Source organism: Antechinus flavipes, chromosome 3 (genome assembly GCF_016432865.1).
Source record: "Antechinus flavipes isolate AdamAnt ecotype Samford, QLD, Australia chromosome 3, AdamAnt_v2, whole genome shotgun sequence".
NCBI classification, from domain to species: Eukaryota; Metazoa; Chordata; class Mammalia; order Dasyuromorphia; family Dasyuridae; genus Antechinus; species Antechinus flavipes.
The window spans coordinates 52,436,516-52,458,437 of NC_067400.1; the positions used below are offsets into that span (position 1 = coordinate 52,436,516).

General features: G+C 38.2%; 1 protein-coding gene across 1 annotated transcript in view; it reads left to right on the forward strand.

The window, feature by feature from the left end:
- The first annotated feature begins 1,780 nt into the window (after positions 1–1,780).
- The window catches only part of DNER (delta/notch like EGF repeat containing), a 330,352-nt gene continuing 310,210 nt past the window's right edge, over positions 1,781–21,922 (forward strand). Inside the window, exon 1 of the mRNA XM_051983379.1 lies at positions 1,781–2,317. Coding sequence (XP_051839339.1) covers positions 2,000–2,317 — 318 coding nt within the window. The 5' untranslated portion in view covers positions 1,781–1,999. The remainder of the gene's footprint in view (positions 2,318–21,922) is intronic.

Sequence of the window (21,922 nt, forward strand, 5' to 3'; positions counted from 1 at the left end):
CTTCCAGTTCTAAAATCCTCAGATGGCTAAAGTCATTCATGTGCAGACTGGAGCAATATCCTCTTCCTAATTGGTATCATCTTTATCACTGTGGAAGCCTTTTGTTTTCCATATGAAATCTGGACAGGGTTCTAGGTTTCTCCCCAGGGAAACGGGCTTTTCTCTCCCTCCTCACCTCTTTGAAACAGGACAGTTATATCTATCCATATAAGACAGGGAAGGCAAAGGGGGAGGATTTTGAAAGATAAACCAATACAAGTAGTATCTTGTGTTGTCCCTTCTCAGATTTCTAAGTTTCTCTAAGGCAGGTGAAAGCAAACGCTACTTTGATGCTGCCAGCCTTCAACAATAAGAGGCTGCCTTAATTAAAAAGGAAAAACCAAACTATTCGAACTTTTGAGAATCAGAATTTCTGAATTGCTGCTTTCCAAATATTTTACTGGTGCTAATGGCTTTGCTTCCATCTCAGACTCTGATAAGTGGGGGAGCCAAAAGGAAGTAAAAGGGAGGGGAGAGAGAGAGAGAGAGAGAGAGAGAGCGAGAGAGAGAGAGAGAGAGAGAGAGAGAGAGAGAGAGAGAGATAAACAGAGAGACAGAGAGGAGAGAGAGACAGAGACAGAGACACAGAGACAGAGAGAAAGGAGAGAGACACAGAGAGAGAGAGACAGAGAGAGACAGAGAGGAAAGAGAGAGACAGAGAGAGAGGAAAGTGAGAGAGAGACACAGAGAGAGAGAGAGAGAGACATACACACACAGAGACAGAGAGAAAGAGAGAGAGAGAGAGAGGAGAGAGAGAGGAAGGAAGGAAGGAGGGAGGGAGAGACAGACGGACATAAAACGGGCTTATCTAGCACTGAAGTTTCCTGGATTCAGTGCTTCTGGATAGCTTAGGGTGGGGGAGGGAGAAGGGGTAGGGTGTTTTAGAGGGAGAGAGGGCTGGAGGAAGGGGGAGAGGCAGCCACGGAGGATGAGGTAAGGCTGGCCACCGCAGTGGTACACACGGATTCTGCGCCAAACTGCCTCCTCCTCTTCTCTGGCTCCAGCAGGGGCTCTATAGTGGTAGCGGCGGCCGGCCTCGCCAGGCAAACCCAGTCCCGGGTGGGCACAGCTGCACCGGCCCGACCCTCTTTCGGGACGGGACGCAACCACCTGCAGCATTCTCCCTCCTTCCTCTCTGCTTCCCGGCCTGGCCCGCACGGCCCGAGGTTGCGCATCCCTGTCCCAAGTTGACCTGTTCCTGTCTAGCAGCACTTCTCTCAGTTTAAGCGAGATACTGCGATCACTAAGGCCGAGTTGCTGGCCACTCCCTACAGCCTCAAGCCCTCCTTTTGTCAGCTCACGGCCTTGACCGCGGCCCCTCGGATCCTTGGGCGGCTCGCCCGACACTCTCCCCTGTCCTTGGGACACACCCCTCTTTCCTCTAGCCGCGGGTCAGCAGGGCTAACACTCCGGACTCAAGTCTCTTCTCCCTGACATCCCCTTCCCAGGCCGCGTACCCCTTTCCCCAGTCACACGCATTTCCAGCTAGACCCCCAGAACCAAAAGGAAAGGGAAAGGGTCCCGTACAGTGAGTGTGTGGTGTGTGTGTGTGTGTGTGTGTGTGTGTGTGTGTGTGTGTGTGTTTGAGAAGAAAGAAACTGAAGGAGGTTTTGAAAAAGGGAAGGTGCCCCTCTCTTTCCATCCTCTGGGCAGAAATCATTGAACCCCTAAGCAGGGGATAGCAGGCTCCGGGGCCCCGCCCTCCCCTCCTCCTCCCCCTCCAACTTTCCCCGCCCCGCAGGCCCCGCCCGCGCGTTGCCCGGGGAACCGCGGATCCCCGCAGCTGCAAAAAAGCAACCATAGGAGCGTGCGGCCGGCCGCTATTGCTGCTGCTGCTTCTCCAGCTCCTGCCGCTCCTTCTTCCAGCCCCAGCGGCAGCGCCCTAGTCCCAGCCCCGGCCCGGCCCCGGTCCCGCAGCACTCTCCACGCGCTCTCGAGCTCCCTTCCCCAAGCCTGAACCATGCTGGTTAACCGGCGCCACCGCCGCCGCCGCCTTCTGCCCCCCTTGCCGACTGCCCCGCTCCCGGTCGGCAGGCCGCTGCTGCCAGGGCTGCTGCTGTTGCTGCTGAGTCCGGCGCCGTCCCGGTCCCTCCCGGTCACCCCAGCCGTGCCCTTCCCGGACCCCTGCGCGCTGCAGCCTTGCAGGAATAATGGCACCTGCTCCCCAAGCGCGAGCGCGAGCTCCGACCCCGGGCAACAGCAGCCCGACGTCCAGGAGCCTCCCGACTTGGGCTACAGCTGCACCTGCCCCGCCGGAGTCACGGGCAGCAACTGCCAGGTGAGGGGCTGGGGAGCATCCGGAGCCGGGCGCGCCGAATGGGAGCTGCGGCGGCCGGGACGAGAGCATCCTCTCCCGGGCTTTCCCTCCCCTCTGTCTATCTGTCTGTCTGTCCCTTCCTGCATCCTTCCCCTCTCTCCTTGCGGCCGGCATGCCTATGTCTTAGTAGCTGGGGCTGCTTGTGGCTTCATTTTCACCGCCACTCCCTCCATCTTTCTGGGGCATGTGGTTATCCATGTCTGTGGTGCGTTCTATGTGAGCTCCTCGGCACTCAGTCCCTCCCCCATCCCTCGCCCTCGCCATCCTCGACCACCGCGGCTGGCTCCCACTCCCGCTCCTTCCCTGGCTTTTCTTCCCTCCTCTGGCCTGGGCATCTTCACAGCCTCGCTCCTCTCTTAGCTCCATCTCCCTGGCTTTCCTGGGGAATGCATTCTATCCCCCAGGATGTAACGTTCGTGCCTTCATTCACTTGCACTTACTTCTGTTGTTCCTGATGCTTGCCTATCTCTATCTGCTTGGGCATGCATTTCACTAGTCTGTCTCCTTCGATCTTTCCGTGCCAGCCAAATCCAGCTCATTTACTCCCCTAGTTGGTAAGGCAAGTTGGAGGGCAAGAGCGACATAGCTCAGGTGCTGGTCGGGTGCTGCTGAAGCGCTCCAGGCCCTATAGACTTACCAAGGTTGCCAGCTTTTTTTTTTTTTTCCTCATTAAATATTTAAGGTGGATGTTGTTACCCAAAGGAGTTAAGCTCATCCTTCCTTGAAAGTGGATTTCGTTCTTTCTTTCTTTCTTTTTCCCTTCCCGGGCTGTGCTCTCCTAGTTGGGTTGTTCGCTAAGGTTGAGAGAACTTTGCTTCCCCTTCAGGGATGAGCTAAAAATGCAAACCATGCGCTTCTAATGGGAGGAGCAGGAACCGGTGTCTTAGTACGTTCTGAGACTGATTTCTCTCTGGAGTTAATTTGGCATTTCAGAAAAAATTGGGTAGCTTTTATTGGAAGGTAAATTCAGTGAGTGTGATGTTCCTGTTAACGTGCAGTAGATGGATCTAACATATTTAGGGCAGACATAAATATATATATAAATATATCGAATGTATGTCAATCTCTCTCTCTCTCTCTCTCTCTCTCTCTCTCTCTCTCTCTCTCTCTTTCTCTCTTTCTCTCTCTCTCTTTCTCTTTCTCTCTCTCTGGAATTGGGAAACTACAACATGATGTAAAAACTAATGAAGTATTAATCAGAGAAAATGTTCTCAGTTTGCTATTCAGCCAAGAGGATGGAAAAGGAGTTTTCATGATGAAAATCAGTGGATTTGGGTTCTGGGAAAATCTGTTAGAAAATACCATTTATACACAAAGACCAAAATATTAACCAAAGACAAGTCAGCTTTGAATTGTATTCATATACATTTCAAAAAGGAAATTCAGTGCCTGGATTCTGGTTAGTTAGTAGATAACCTCTAAGTTACCAGCAAGGTTAGGAAAATGAATCCGATGTCCTTGAGAAAAGAGGCTGTTCTGTGATCATAGGATTCATGTAAACTAATTAGATGTGAACTATCCTTGGGCTCCTATTAGAAAATCCAAGGGCATAATCTTTCCACATTGCATATAGACCTGAGGAGAGTTGCTTCCTATGAATTTAATCAAAGACTTTCAGTGAGAACTGCTAGTAAAATGATCAAATCAGCTCTTTTTTTGCGTGGTGGGGGAAGACTTCTCCCACCCCTATTTCCTCAAGGGGGAGGAAGTCACATAAAATAAACATGGGATCAAGTTGATTGACCTTGTTGGAAGATGCTCAGTTTTATTTAGAGGTCTTTTTTTAGGACAAATGTCAACAGGAAGACAATTTGTTTCAAGGTTGTAGTTTTCCCTCTGTTCATGGAGCTGTAATTCCAGTGGAAAGGACATTCATTTATTTCTCCTTCCCCCCCATCCCCAATATGACTAATCTACAAGGTTTTTGGTTGTAACTATTATCTGTTCTTACAATTCCTAATCATTAGAACAGAGCTCTCACATCCCAATTTTGGAAAAATTAGAGAGAACCATAAATGAATAGAGAACTCTGTCAAAACGAGATTAAATGGATTAAAGACTAATTTTAACTGCTTTGCCACTTAATGACCAGAGAGTGGAGAAGTATGGAGTTGTCTGGTGCTGTAGCCATTCAATTCTCTCTCTCTCTCTCTCTCTCTCTCTCTCTCTCTCTCTCTCTCTCTCTCTCTCTCTCTCTCTCTCTCTTGCTCTCTCTTTCTCTCTCTCTCTCATGTGAATTCAATAATCGAAAGGGAAAGTTATTGTACATTTTTTAGGGGCTGTATTCTACCTGTGAGGGACATAAGTCACTTTCTTGAGGGGAGGGGGAGAGGCAGAGAAGTAAGGAGGTGGGGCACTTCTGGAGCAGCAGGGAGAAAAGATAAATGGGACGTGTGTATCAGCTCAAGTCAAAGGAAAGCATGTTTTGGATATGGAGATATTTAATGCAAATTTTAGGTTTTTTTCTTTTAAAAATTTCATGTAATATGGAGGCTTCATTGATGATTACTATTTTGATGTTTTCTTAGCTATTATGTAATAATCATTATGGTTTTGGGTGACTTTTTAAAATAAGATATTTTGTTGAGGGGGAAAAGGAGGTTTCATCTCTGATTTCAGCTAGTGGTACTCCACTGGTGCAAAAGAGCAATTCAGTTGCAACTTACAGCCTCAGAGAATTGATTGGGGTCAATGAGAAGTTGAATGACTTCAAATGGTGAATAGCTACTAGGAATGACTTGAATCTAGCACTTCTGACCATGACTAGTGAAGAAGCACAGACGTTTTGATTGGATCTCAACGATTTAAGATAGTAGAGATTTAGTTTAGATTAAATAGCCATAGATTATATATGATTTCTAAGGATTCTCAGTTCTATAATATCTTTGACCTATGATGTTATATTTTAGACATAGAAATGATTTGGGGCAACATAGATTCTTGCACACATAGAACTGTGGAGAGTGCTCCAAATTTTTAGAATATGGGAAAGAGGAACTTGGAATAGAAGATTACATGCAGGTATTTAGGAATTAATTTCAAGAGAAAGACATGAGAATTGCAATTTTAACAGATTTTTAAATTTTATTTTATTTGGTAAATTTGAAATTTGGCTTTTACTTAATTATGAAAAGGCTCTTATTGAGATTATCCAACTACTAATTACTCATAAATACTCAGTTTTTTATTATTTACATTTCTGATTTTGTGTTTATTGGAGTAAGATCAGGGGTGTGTATGTCTCATTTTATTTTCATTTCTTTTCGTTAATCAACTCATTAGAAAGGACTTACCTATTCTCTCTATATCTTATATTACTTACTTACATGTTAGAAAGTAAACTCCTTGAGGACAGGTATTGTGTTTTCCTTTCTGTACTCTTAGTGCTTGGTGAATACAGTATAAATGCTTAATAAATATTTATTGACTGAATGACTGGCAGATTAATACAAATAAGGAAAGGAAGTTTTAACCATTGATAAGGGATATAGTTGCTGAAATAGGATCTAAGCTTCTATTATCAAATCATCCAAACACCAGTATATGAAGAACATTTCTTAGACTGAAAAATTATAATTGGAAAGGCAAATAATAATGATATCTCGAATGTATATAGCCTTCACTATAGCAATAGCTTCCTAATTGGTCTTGCTGCCTCAAGCTTCTCCCCTTCCCAATGTATATTCCATACAGCTGCCAAAGAGGTTTTCCTGAATGGCAGCTTTGATTACATTGTTCTCTGAGTTCACACTTTCTTGGCTTCCTGTTACCTCTAGAATTATATATACATATATATGTATATACACATACATATACTCCTCTTTAAGGACCTTGAAAATGTAGTTCCAACATCCTTTAGTTAAAGTTTTTCAATAAATAAAAATTTATTTTCTTGCTCTCTCCTTCCTGTATCCCCCAAACTCTGAAAAAAAAAAGAAAATAAAATCCTTACAAAAGACAAACACAGTCAAGCAAAACAAATTTCCACATTGAATCTGTCAAAAAAAAATTATGCATCTCAGTCTGAGTCCATAACCTGAGTCAGAGAGTGGGAAATGTGTCATCATGGGTCCTAGTAATTGTGGGTGATTACTACCCCAATTTACCAGTCTAACCCTGTTATATATTGCTCCCCTTCTGATACATTGTTGTTGTTGGTTGTCCTTCATTCTTGAGGAGGACCACAACATCAGGGATTTTGCATCATTGCATCATGACATGCAAATAAATTTGATTTAAGTAAGGGAGAATTGGGCAAGGTCACTTGCCTCACTTTTCCCTCCAGAGCCATTTGGGTTCTGATTGAAACATTAAGTTCCAGTTAAACTACCGTATGCCTGTTCTTCACACATGACATCTATTTGCTATTTTGCCACCTTTGTCCTAACTATCCATATACAGAATGTACGCATCTCCATTTCTTAAACATCTCTCCTTCAAAATTCAGCTTAAACTTCTTCTTCTATGTTCCCCTCACCCCAAACTTGCTTTTTCCTTATTTCTTCCCCTCAATCTTTTTTAATTTTGTGTATTAGAAAGACATTATGGTGTAATGGATAGAATAGAGGGGAACCTTAGAGCTAGGAAGACCTCATTTCCAGTCCCAACCCTGATATGCCTTTGTTCTGTGATGTGGGATTCAAGTCATTGAACTTGCTCCTTATTTTAGGTAACTCTGGGAGAGTACCATTGTCCCAATCTGTGCATTTCTGTGAAGGAAGTCTTTTCTATGAATTAATGACACTAATTAATGTGTATATACGTATACACATATTCACATATAGATAGGTACATAGATAAGTAGTAGTCTTTCCCAATAGAATACAAGCTTCTTGAGGGCAGGGATTGTTTCATTTTTGTCTTTTTATCTCCAGGACCTAGTTCCTGACTCCTAGTAAAAGTTTAATAAATGCTTACTTTTGATTTTGACTTTCTCACAAATGATACAATAATCTTGTGAAGTATTTTGGGGAAGATATTATTAGTACCATTTTTTCAAATGAGAAAACTAAGACCCAAAGAAGGGGAAATGGTTTGTCCAAGTTACAGGAGACATATGAGAGAGTCATAGAATGGGAATAAAACTGGATTTGAGTTTGGAAGATGCAGGCTTGACCACGTCTTGCTACAGTAAACAGGGCTGGACAAGTTGGTCCTGTATTCTGTGCCTCAGTTACCTCCTAGATAAATTTAGGAGTGGGCTGTATAATTTCAAAGTCTTTTCCAATTCTAAATCCTAAAGGAAAATATAGCACTTAAAATGTTATATTTGAAACAAATACTAGGTTAACAAACCTTTTGTTTTCATGGGGATGAAATTATTAGGTACAAGATTTGAAAAAATCAATGGACAATGTGATCTATGAGAAACAGATCAAAATCAGAATGCTGTCTGTGGGGTCAGGAAGACCTGACTTAAGTTTTGACACTAATACATACTATGTGACTCAGGGCACTTGGCACACTACATGCTTAATAAATGCTTTTTGATTACTTGAATTGATTAAAGATTGTATTATAGACAAGGTGCCAGTCTACCCAGATGGGAGAGTTTATATGCCAGAAGTTCCTTATTGATAGAAGCACAAGTCTGGACTAAAATCAAAATGTAGCATGTAACTGATCTAAAAGGTAAAAGATAAAAGACTAATTTGTAAAGATAGATATAGGAAGAGAGTGTTGCTCAGAAGAAACCAAGGGACCTCAGCTCTAGACTTTGCTTGGCTAATAACTAAGCATTTTATATTTCTGAGCTTCATCTGTAAAATGAAGGGCCCAGATTTGATAATCCTTAAGATTCTTTCCGGCTACAAAACCCCTTTCAATATATATTGACTTAAAAACGCATAGTAGATATATCTTTTTTGATACATAAACCAGGGCTGATAACAGTGAGTTTGCAATTAAGGATCTTAGGTAGAAGGATTTTTGTGATTAAAAAAAAAAAGAAAGAAAGAAGAATTCCTGATATTTTGAAAACCAACTTCAGTTTTTGTATTTCCTGTCAAATGTGACTTTGTTTCCTCTTAGGTTTTTTTTATTTTTTAAATTTTTTAAATTTTTTATTTTTTTGAAGGATGCAGTTGCTGGGAGTGAGGAAGAGTCACTAACTGTTCTACTGAAAAGTATAGAAACTCTCAAATTTTATGGACCTATCCATTAGATTAATCCATGGATTATTTAACTCTATACTATATTGTTTGTAAAGTTTATTTTATCTTATGAAACATTTTGTTGCCAAATGTTCAAACACTGAGATACCTACTTTGAATTTCTAAATTAGATTTCTGTATGGATGTTATCCTTTGGGATGATAATAATGTGTCATTTTTTTTTTTTACTGGAGGAGGAAGGACCTGTCTATACAGCAGTTATTTTTGAAGTTTAATTTTACCCAAGAAACTGATTCTAAGCTCTTATTTGTGGCTGTCTATTTGTCTGTCTCTTTCCCTCTCTCTATCTCTTTCTCTCTCTGTTTCTATAAGTCTGTTTCTCTTTCTCCTCTCTATTAGAGGATGCAAAAAAGGGCATGTGTTTTAATTGAAATTATTTTGAGCCAAGTTTTGCTAGCCAAAACAACAACTGAGGATATTTGTAGATGTTTGAATACACCGTTGTATTCTAAAAAACTGGGAGATTAAACTTTGTGTAACGAGAGAGAAGAGAATAGAAATTCCTCTTTTCAATGAATGAATCATTTATTATTATTATTAATTATTGATTTTTAAAAAATTGAGTCCCAAATTCTCTCCCTCCCTTCCAGCTCTCCCCCCACTATTGAATAGGCAAACAATTTGTAAAACATGAGGATAGGACTTTTTCAGAGTAATATTATTTGTCAGTGGTTGAACCAAGAGTAGAATTGAGGTGATTTGCAATTTCTGGTTCAAGGCAACTCTGGAGGAATAGTGTAGTTCAGAGGTGTTATACTCCAGATCTGTATGTGGTCCTCAACACTCTTGAGTACAACTGAATCCATATTAAAGTATAATCGGGAAATATTTAGCAAAATAAAAATATAATTCAATTTGTGGTTTTCTAAGTCAATATGAAGCCAAAAGGAATATCATTCTAGTTGAGTTGATCATCACTGGTGTATTAAAATGTAGACTTGGAGTTGGGAAAATTTGGATTCAAATTTCATCCCAGACTCTGGTTGTATGATTTTGGGCAGATTTTGAGTCCATTTCCTCATTTATAAAAAGAGGATTATAATAGCACTTATTCTTAGAGGGGTGAGTTTAGGATAAAATGAGATAATATTTGTAAAGCATCTACATAAATACTAGGTATTATTTGCATATCATTCTCTATTGAAGTTTTTTTCATTTATATGAAGTGAATTAAAAAAAACATTTCTTAAGAGATACTCATAATAGCTGATATTTATATAGCACTTACTATATAAAACACTTTACTAGTTACTCTCTCATTTGCAATGTGCTAAATCAGGGAATTCAAATATCCTCAGCAATAGGGAGGGACCTCCAAGTGAAGAGAGTCCTTCTACCCTTCCAGATCATGACTAGACTAAAGTCAGAGGTCCAATATGTATTATAAATGGACTTGGACTTTGGACCAAGGCCAGCTCTCTAGGAACTATGCTATACTGTGTCTTTTTTGAAACTTTTAAAAAATGGATAGGGACTGGACTTGTGATTTCATTGGAATAAGGAAAAAACTGTCCAAGGAGCCATTTTATTTATAATCCTAGAAAATTTCCTGGAATTCAGTGTCACATAGCCACTGTCAAGAGGTGAGATTTGAACCCCTATCTTCTTTCTTCTGAGATCTCTTTACTAACAATCAGGCCAAACTGTATCTTTAATAGGAGAAGATAACATATGGGAGAGTGATGATTTGGAGATTATAAAGATGGTAAATGGAGGCATAGAATAGAAGTGTAGAGTGATGGACCCATCCTACAAAAACAAAATGAAGTTGATAATTCTGGAACTGGAAGGTGATGGGCAAGGTGGAATTTTGACAAAAACAGCAAAAAGAATATTAGATCAGGAAAGTCTGGAGATCTTGAAATAAGTCTTATTTTTGCCAACTCTGTGATTTGGGGAAAGGCTCTTGACTTCTAGTAAATGCTTTCCTAATCTGTAAAATATGTAAAACCCCTCTATCTAACTATCTATTTAACTTTAAGGCTTTTGTGAAGATCATCAATGGACATGTTAATGAGAGTTCTTCAAAAATTATAATATAATGTGAGATAATGGATAAGGAACCTTGTATAAAAGCATAAGTTAAAATTATTTGATGCAATAATAAAAATGTTAATATTAAACCATACAGTAATTTAAGGAACTGATTCAAATTTATAAGATTAAGAACCATTCACCAATATGTAGTCAAGAGATATGAACAAGCATTTTTCAAAGAAGAAATCCAAGCTATTAACAATCAAATAAAAAAAGTTCCATGTTACTCATAATTAAAGAAAAGCAAAATCGAACCAACTCTAATATTCTACCTCACCACCATCAGATTTGCAAAGATGACAGAAGAGGAAAATCACAAATGCTGGAGAGGATGCAGGAAAATAGGCACATGATGAACTCTTGGTGAAGCTGTGAATTGGTCCATCCATTCTGGAAAGCAATTTGGACCTATGACCAGAAAGCCACTGATGTGTGCATGTTTCTTGGATCCATTGATATCATTACTAGACATGAACCAAACAGAAATCAAAGAAGAAAAAAGGCATATTTGCAGAAATATGCTCTTTTAGTGGTAGCAAAACACTGGAAATTGATGGAATGCCCATTTATTTGGAAATGGTTAAACATATTATGGGACAAAAATATAAAGGAATATTATTGTGCCATAATAAATGGAAAAATGGATAGTTTTAGAGGAACCACAAAGTTAACAGTAGCAGGAGAACTATTTATACAATGACAGCAGTATCATAAAGGACAACTTGAAAGACTTTACAACTCTAATCAATGCAGTGACAAATCATAATTTAAAAGAAAGGAGGATGAAGTCCATGATCAACACCTTCTGACATAGAGGTGATAGACTTAAAATGCAGAATAAGACATATGATATATGAATATTATGGAATATTATTGTTCTGTAAGAAATGACCAGCAGGATGATTTCAGAAAGGCCTGGAGAGACTTACATAAACTGATGCTGAGTGAAATGAACAGGACCAGGAGATCATTACATACTTCAACAACAATACTATATGATGATCAATTCTGATGGACCTGGCCCTCTTCAACAATGAGATGAACCAAATCAGTTCCAATAGAGCAGTAATGACCTGAACCAGCTACACCCATTTCTTACAGAACAATAATATTCCATAATATTCACATACCACCATTTATCCATTCTACAATTGATGGGCATCCACTCAGTTTCCAGTTTCTGGCCACTTAAAAGAGGGCTGCCACAAACATTCTTGCACATACAGGTCCCTTTCCCTTCTTTACAATCTCTTTGGGGTATAAGCCCAGTAGAAACACTGCTGGATCAAAGGGTATGCACAGTTTGATAACTTTTTGATCATAGTTCCAAATTGCTCTCCAGAATGGCTGAATGTATTCACAATTCCACCAACAATGTATCAGTGTCCCTGTTTTCCCACATCCCCTCCAACATTCCTCATTATCTTTCCCTGTCATTCTAGTCAATCTGACAGGTGTGTAGTGGTATCTCAGCCTTGTCTTAATTTTCATTTCTCTGATTAATAATGACTTGGAGCATCTTTTCATATGGCTAGAAATAGTTTCAATTTCTTCATCTGAGAATTGTCTGTTCATATACTTTGACCATTTATCAATTGGAAAATGGCTTGATTTCTTATAAATTAGAGTCAATTCTTTATATATTTTGGAAATGAGGCCTTTATCAGAACCTTTGACTATAAAAATGTTTTCCCAGTTTATTGCTTCCCTTCTAATCTTGTCTGCGTTAGTTTTGTTTGTACAAAAACTTTTCAATTTGATATAATCACAATTTTCTATTTTGTGATCAATAATGATCTCTAGTTCTTTCTTGGTCATAAATTCCTTCCGCTTCTACAGGTCTGAGAGGTAAACTATCCTATGTTCTTCTAATTAATTTATAATCTCATTCTTTATGCCTAGATCATGAACCCATTTTGACCTTATTTTGTGTATGGTGTTAAGTATGGGTCAATGCCTAGTTTCTGCCATAATAATTTCCATTTTCCCAGTAATTTTTGTCAAATAGTGAGTTCTTATCCCAAAAGCTGGGGTTTTTGGGTTTGTCAAACACTAGATTATTAAAGTTAGTGACTTTTTTGTCCTTTGAACCTAACCTATTCTACTGATCAACTAGTCTATTGCTTAGCCAATACCAAATGGTTTTGGTATTATATTATATTATATATAAATTATATTCCCAACCACTACTTTATAATATAATTTTAGATCTGGTACAGCTAGGCCACCTTCATTTGATTTTTTTTTTCATTAATTCCCTTGAAATTCTTGACCTTTTGTTTTTTCCATATGACCTTTGTTGTTATTTTTTCTAGGTCATTAAAATAGTTTTTTTGGGAGTCTGATTAGTATAGTGCTAAATAAATAGATTAATTTAGGTAGTATTGTCATCTTTATTATATTTGCTTGCCCTATCCAAGAGCATTTAATATTTTTCCAATTGGTTAGATCTGACTTTATTTGTGTGGAAAGTGTTTTGCAGTTTTGCTCATATAGTTTCTGATTTCCCCTTGGCAGATAGATTCCTAAATATTTTATACTATCAGTAGTTACTTTAAATGGAATTTCTTTTTGTAAGTCTAACTATTGGATTTTGCTAGTGATATATAAGAATGCTGATGACTTATGTGGGTTTATTTTGTATCCTGCAACTTTGCTAAAGATGTGGATTATTTCTAGTAGCTTTTTAATAGAATCTCTGGGGTTCTCTAAATATACCATCATATCATCAGCAAGAGTGATAATTTGGTTTCCTCATTACCTACTCTAATTCCTTTAATTTTGTTAAAATGTATCTTAAATACAATATATGTGTACATATTTATATAGTTCTTTTGTTGTACAAGAAAAATTGGAGTTAGAAAGGTAAAAATAACTTGAGAAGAAAAACAAAAATGAAAGCAATCCACACTTGTTTTCCAGTGTTCTTTCGCTGGGCCTGTTCATCACTGATCAATTAGAACTGAATTGGATCCTCTTATTGCCAAAGATAGCCACTTTCCTCAGAATTGATTGAGAGGGTAATTTAAAAAAAATGAAGGATAACACAGAATTAGGATATAACACATTTTTTTTAAATTTAGGAAAATGTGTCTTTGATAAATATCTGTGCTTGCTTTCTTTGAATAAAACACTTTAATAAAAGCTTACCAATGAAACTTGCTTAATAACTATGTTTACATAATCTGTTACAAATTGCAGTACTTCCCTCTATAAAATTCTCATGAAGATTTTTTTTCTTTCTTTCTTTCTTTCTTTCTTTCTTTCTTTCTTTCTTTCTTTCTTTCTTTCTTTCTTTCTTTCTTTCTCTCTCTCTCTCTCTCTCTTTCTCTCTCTCTCTCTCTCTCTCTCTCTCTCTCTCTCTCTCTCTCTCTCTCTCTCCTCTCTCTCTCTCTCTCTCTCTCTCTCTCTCTCTCTCTCTTTCTTTCCTGAGGCAATTGAGGTTAAGTGACTTGCCCAGGATTACACAGCTAGAAAGTATTAAGTGTCTGAGGTCAGATTTGAACTCAGGTCCTCCTGACTTCAGGGCCAGCATTCTATCTACTGAACCATCTATTCGTCCCCTCTTTTTCTTTCATATAGGGAAAGTGTGAGCATGTAGTCAGTTGTTCTGGTTTTTATTTTTTAAAAAACATTTTTTTCCCATAAAGGTCTTTTTAGATTTCACTATATTACCCAAATTTTTCTGTCAGTAGCATTATAGTGTTCCATTGTATGAATGTACCATCTTATTCTTTGATTACTATTTAGAATTAAATCCTGTTCATCTAGATTGGGCATCTTTTTGCCCATGTTGTAGTTTACCTTGTGTTTTAAGTGGGGATAGTTGTAGAATTCTAGAATCCCATATCTGGAAAGGCTCTTACAGATTGTTTAGCCCTCATTCTTTCATTTTACAGATGAAAAACCAGGGTCAAGTAACATCCCTAAGGTCACAGTGGCAGGGCTGAGACTATAATCTTGTCTTGCTGACTCTGGTCCAACATTCTTGCTATTGTACAAGGTCATTTAGACTTAGGGATTGGTTGGGAAGTTGGATAATAAGGGCTTTAGCAGGAGGGCTTTCAGAGGAAGGTAGGGAAGATTACTTCATGTACTGAGTTAATAACGTAAGATTCAATTGAAACAACTAGGAGAAGAGAGATATTTTGGAAAAGAGACTTTGGGGAAACAAGATTGCTGTCCTAATGAATTTTAAACACTGCCATAGAAAGAAGGATTAGACTTGGTCAACTTGGTCCCAGAGAAACCAAGCTGACTTTAATATTGCCTGAGATCTTCTAAATGCTACTACAACATTTCTCAGTTAATCTTGATTTACTGTGATCATTTTGTGGGGTCATGGATGCTTTAAGAAATGGCCATTTCCTATTCTCCTTTCTCCTTGAATTAGCATGTTTTTTCACATGTTGCAAAAATGACCAGACTCACTTTCGTAGCCTTTGTGTCTTTCCTGCTCCAGAAAAATAGAATAGTTTTTAATCATCTGAGAATCAACATCCCTTATACTTGAATCCCCTTGTTTTATTTTTTAGTTGAAGATTCTATCTGAGAACAGCCTTATTTCTCACAAAGAAGGATTTTCCCCACAGTCATTTTGTTTTAGTTTTCATGAATTCACTTTTTCTGTCTAGAGAAGAATAACAGAAGAGGGAAAGAAGTGATGAGAACTAATATTAGCATTTCTTTGGGGCCCAAAATAAACAAATCCAGCTGCATTGAAGTAATTTGTGGTGTGTGTTTGTGTTTTTTTTTTTTTTTTAAGAAGGCAGAGATTTTTAATTGAGTCAACTGAAGGAAAGTTGCACTTATTTCTGTTGCTTGAGAAAATAATTGTAATTATTGTCATCACCCTTAATAGGATTAAAACTAATATTGACATTCACTTAAAAATCACTAAATTGATTTTATTCCAAATTGTTTTGTTTAACTCTTTGTTCACTTAGTGAAGGATCTTTCCTAAGTAGAGTAGATCCCCACAAAATGCAGAAAAAAATATTCTGAACTAACTTAATACAAAGCCTATAGTTCCTTTCTTCTTGATCTTTTGGCACCTGAAGCCCACTTAATATACAATTTTTTTGGGGGGAGCAAATATTAGGCTTGATTAGTCATTTAGGTTTAACTCAAATTTTCTTTGTCAGATTAATACAAAGCACTCAGCTGAGGTTCTACCAAGGAAGCCTGGAGCACTCTTAGAAGAGTAGGAAGCTAAGTGGGTAGTTCAGTAAAGCCTACTTTTTTTTTTTCAGATATTAGAAAACTTGCCCAAGGTCTCAAAGATTGTGGCAGAGTTGAGTTTTTCACTTAGGTCATAAGATTGTGGGTTTAGAAGTGAAGGACTTACTTCGAGAGGTCATTTATTGTATCTGCACTCCTTTGATGCCCAGGAGAGCTAAGTAACTTCTGGTCATTTAGTGTTGGAGGTTGGGTTTATTGTGGTTTCATTCCATCATCAAAGTTGTCTTCTTGGCATCGGGTGTCCCTTTTGGGTTTTGTGCATGGTACCCGCCATGATTTGGAGTGCTGCGTAAACTCTTGTGAAATTAGGGTGTATGAGCTACAAAATTCCAGCTAGGGCTCACAGTATATGATGCTGTGAGGCTTTCATGATTGTCTAATTGAATTGCATACAGTTTCTGCAAAATTAGATCAAATGTACTCAAGGAGTTTATTTGAACTCTACAATAAATAATCCAAACTGAATGATGATGCATCTTATCTATCACTAATTTGTGTGCCCTCCAAGTACTGGCAACCTTCATTTTAATATTTTTTCAAGAACTCCAATGGAGATATTTGAGGACTGTTCAGAAGCAGTCCTTTTATGTTATGAAAGTGGTTGTCTCTTACACATTCTTGAACTCTGAAGGTTCTTGGGTTCAAAGAAAAGCTTATATAAAGTTGGTTTATAAGTCTAATTGAAATGTTTCAAGAAACTTGTCAAAAGCCCTGGCTCAATACTTACTGCCATAAAATACTCAGCTTCCTTTTCCCCCCTCCCCAATTTTGTATTTTTACATTGCTCTGATCAGAGCATCCTTCATCCCTTTCTTCTATGTCCTGGGGTGACTTCCAATCATTTGAAAGTACAAAACTTCCTTTTGTTTTCAGCATTTCATAAGATGGAACAGCTCAAAACCTGGTTGAGAGCTCTGAGACTGAAGGCTACCCTTAGCTGGAATTGTTTTCCCTCCCTCTCATTTGTTTAAATATTAATGGAATATCCTTTTCTTTAATGTTCATCAATAGAAAGCTGGCTTTGTTGATTGAATGTTCATGTAGAGCTTTTACAGTTGACTTTTATGAACTAAATACGTTGTGCTTGTAATGCTTAGGGATATATGGATCAAATGGCTGCCATATAGAACCATGTTTTTTCTTAGGGACTTCAAGATGATCATCTGGAAGTCATTGGAAGTTCAGAATGTATCTTTTGGCCGTTGGGCATGCCAGTCCACAGCCTAAGTTTGGAGATGTCTTTAGAGACTGCCCCAGAACTGGATCAGGCCCAAATGACACTCGGAGGGTTTATTCTATTCACTTAACTTGGCTCTGAAAATTAGCAAGACCCCTTTGGGAGCTGAGGCTGGCTCAGGCACAGCATAAATGGAAGTTTCTTGAGGATGTCAAAGTTTTGTATTTTAAACCTAGTATCTGGCATAGTACCTGACATATAGGTACTTAATAAATGTACCTGGTATATAGTAGGTGCTTAACAAATGCTAATTCCCTCTCTCCCATTTCTGTATTCTTCTCCTCCTTCCCAGTGTACAGTTTTTAAATACCTGTGTACACCTCTCCCTCCCCCAACAACAGATCTTCAAATTCTGAAGTTACTTTCTGGGCAGATGCATAGTTGTTGGACTGGGGAGAGTCTTTACACCTAATAAAATGATTTTTTTTTCAGAGTTTAATGCAAAATTAACGAAATTCTATGAGGGCAAGAATTTTCTTCTTTGATTGTCAGCAATTATTATAGTAAGTATAGTAAGAGTGTAGTAAGCACTTGATAACCCAATAATGAGTGAATCAGTATTTCAGGCCATCACCCACTATTATGTCAGCAGTTTTAATTTTTTTAAACTAAGAAGCTTGTCACAAACAAGATATAACAGTATTTAACAATGGGCTCACCATACATTAAGAAATCAAAGAGCTATGATTTTTCTCAGTGTGAGAACTTCCTTTCCCTGTACAGAGAGCAACCCTTGGATGTGATCATTTATAGAATCTTTGAGAGTTGCCAGAGGCTCGGGGAGTTTAAATGATTTGCCTAGTTAAGTGTCATGCTTCAAATTTGAACCTTGATCTTTGTAATGAAAAATCTAGCCCTTTGTTAACTATATTACATCGCTTCATCATAGTTATTTGCTTTCAATTTTAGCATAAACAGTTGCTTATTGTGTAACAGTATCAAGAAGTCAGTACTTTATCTAGATCTATCTGTTTATCTATCAATGTATCTATATACGTATGTATCTATCTCTATCTCTATATAAAGTACTGACACACACATATATACATATATGTATGTATATATATTATTGATACAGTCAGGGCAGCTACAGTGGATAGAATTTAGGGCCAGGAGTCAGGAAAACTCATCTTCCTGAGTTCAAATGTGACCTCAGACATTCACTAGCTGTGTGACTCTGAGCAAGTCAATTAACCCTGTTTGCCTCAGTTTCCTCTTCTGTAAAATGACCCGGAGAAGGAAATGACCCCGTATGCCAATATCTTTATCAATACAACCCCAAAGAGGTCATGGAGAGTCAGACAAGAGTGAAATGACTAAACAGAATTGATACTATCCCTACCGTAACAGGAGACATTTTACCAATGTATTTAAGAATAATTTCCTTTATGATAAAAATAGGAATTCACTTTTTAATCCTTACAGAAATGAACTAAAATTAGTGAATACTTCCAAAGAATGGTAATTAATTTGTATTTTTGCTTGCTATGGCTAAATTTCAGTAATTTGATTTAAAAGCCAGCATAAGAACTTTAAAAAAATAGATAATTTCTGTCTGATTAGAGAATATAAATGATTTCTTACTGTACCTGTGATTTGGGATTTTTAAAAACAGTGCTGACATAATTGATAACATACATGTGAATGGGATTTGGCAGATTTCAAAGTGCCTACACATACATTGGCTTGTATCCTCATAGTAACTTGGACATCACCACTGGGACTTGGCTGTTGCCATGGAGAACAAGTGAGCAGCTTTTCAGCTAAAAGGACTTTAGGGAGAGGAAATACAAAAGCAAATGGAAGGAGGGCCAAGATGCACAAAACTGGACATAAAAGCAAGATCCAACAGTGGACCCAGTGAGCGTGGCAAATTGAGATAGCTCTTTGTCCAGCTCAGCAACCTTGATCCTTGCCCAGTGCCAAAAGGCCATCCTGAGCTCCAAAGTGATGTTCTTAGAGTGTTGTGATTGCTGATAGGATTCTGCTTCTGAACCAGACAATACCTTTCTCCTTCAAGGGTAGGCAGGGGAAGGGAATAAGCTTCTATGTGCCAGGAGCCACACTAAGTACTTTTACAAGCATTATCTCATTCCATCCTCACACCATCCTGCCCATGAAGTAGATGCTATTATTATCTCAATTTTGCAGTTGAGGAAACAGGCTTTCAGGTTCACACAGCTAGAAAGTGTCTGTAGGTGAGATTTGAACTGAGAACTTCCTGACTTCAGGAACCACCAGCTGTCACTTAGCCAGCCCCTGAGCTAAAATGGAATTCCCTTTTGGCTGCCTATTCTCCAAATCACGAGCATCTGAACCTGTTTTCATTTCAATTCTTCATGTATGGAGTGAAGCTGAGAGGTCAGATGGTATTATTCTTCTTTGGAAGAGGAGAAAACTGAAGTTGAGAGTGAGTGGGTGACTTTCTGCAAGTCCATGAGTAAAACCTGGACAGAATGGGGCAGAGAAATTGATACTAGCTCTGTAGTTAGAAGTCTGGAGTTCAAATCCTACTTTGGATGCTTACAGCTGAAGTGAGGGTAGACAAGGTATTTAAGCTATTTGGCAGTCAGCTTCCTTATCTGTAAAATGAGGAAACTTAATTAATTGGCTTGTGAAGCTCTAGCCTGCTGTGACCTTGTCCTTGGGCATAGAACTACTCTTTGCGTCATTTCACACTTGAATGATGTTTTATAATCATTTAAATTTAAGTCCTGGACACAGTTTGCTGAGGGAAGTTGTACCTTTAGCACTAGATGGATGAGGAAGAAGATCCAGAGATTGAGCACTGACCCCTTTCAGAAGTGCCAAGACTAGGAGGCCTGCTATGAATGGACATCATTTAAATTTTTTTCTTTAACTTAATAGTATTTTTTCCAATTATATGTAAAAATAGTTTTCTTTTTATTTATTTATTTTTCTCACGACTATTTTATTTTTCCAGTTATACGAAAAGATAGTTTTCCACATTCATTTTTGTAAGATTTTGAGTTCTATTTTTTTCTCCCTCTTCCTCTATTTTCTTTTCCCCAAGATAACAAGTAATCTGATCTAGATTACACATGTACAATCATTTTAAACACATTTCCATATTAGTCATGTTATGAAAGAAAAATCAGAACAAAAGGAAAAAAAAAAAAACCATGAGAAAAAACAAACAAAACAAAAAAGGATGATGTGCATTTAGACTCCACAGTTCTTTCTCTGGCTGTGGTTAGCATTTTCCATCTCAAGTCTATTGGAATTGTCTTAGATCAATGTATTTCTGAGAACAGCTAAGTCTATCATAGTTGATATTCTTATGGTTTTGCTCACGTTACTCAACATCAGTTCATGTAAATATTTCCAGGATTTTCTGAAATCAGCCTTCTATGATGGGCACCTTGAGCCAGCTTGCAGAAGACTAGTCAGTTTAAAGACTTTTCATTGGTGCCATATTTAACTGATTCTTGTTCATTTCAGAACTGTCAGAGATAGTTTAAAAAGTGTTTAATGTAATGCAACATCTCTTTACCCCTGAATAAGACATTGAAAGAGTCTGCTTGAAAGGCTGTAACAAAGGTTGGACTGACTATATTAGTACTAGCCTTTCCCCCTCACCCCATTCCCCTCTTGGGATCAGGGATGAAAGAAAAAGATCCTTTTCCATAGGTTCTAGCTTATAACACTCTTTATCTTCTCTTCTTTCTGGCTCCCAACTAGTAGTCCTGGTAACTGGCTTCTCTTTTCAGGCTGAATTAGCATCTTTTCCTTTCTAGAACTATAAACAGGACTGAAATGCTTGATAGAGGGAGTAATTTAGTTTGCTGTCCCCAGAACCTATCCCAACAGGAGCTCAGTCTCTTCTGTGAAGCTGGTGTTCAGATGATAAGGGAATGTGGAAGCTTCTTTCATCCTGTGCTGAATTTCAACCCGAAACAAAAAGACTGTATCTCATTTGTCTTTGAACTTTATCTTGAGAAGGAAGTAGAATTTCATTCGATAAGAGGCTTTGGCCTCTATTTGGTAAATTAAGATATGTAATGAGACTCAGGATTGTAATACAGGTGAATTATTTTGTTAGGCAGCAGTACACAAATGCAATCCCCAAGACTCACGATTTGGATTTATTGCTCTCTTGTATTTCAAAGAGTTTTTTTTTTTTTTTTTTTTTGTTCCCAAGGAGATCACTTAGAAAACAAAGGTTTTACATATATGCATGTGTATGTGTATATGTATTTCCAGGAACACATCAATGTAGCAATAAATTAGAAAAAAAAACCCCACAACAATTGAGTTTTGTCTTCTAATTCCCCTTCCTTGCATGATTTTCTGTAGAACTTGACAAATGATTAATAAACACTGCGCGTTCTTGTCTTGCCTATGTTACTTTAGGGAAATTACTAAAGTTAGTTGGCTCCATGGTTGACTGCTTAGTTGATATTCGAGAATGGAAAAGAACCTTGTGGTTGATCATCTGGGAGATTTACTTGTAAACATTCGGAGAGTAAGGAGACCACTAAAGGAAAATGATTTCCAACCTTCAATTATAATTACCAAAATTACATCTTGCAGAGGTTGTAGGTTTTAAGATTCCTGCTGCTAGATGGAAAAAATTACACCTTTCAATTAATCAGAAAGCATATATTAGCACTTAGTATGTGCCAGTCACTGAAGACATAAAGACAAAAGTGAAACAGTTCCTTCCCTCAAAGAACTTATATTCTTATGAGGGAGACAACATAGACATATATAAGTATATCATAGGAGGAAGTAGACCACTAGGTGATAGAATTTTTTCCCCCAGAACAATTCATGAGATGGAGGAGTTGTCCAAGTGGTGCTCAAAGTAATAAAATCAAGGATCCTTGAAACATGAAAATAAGATTGTATCTTGAA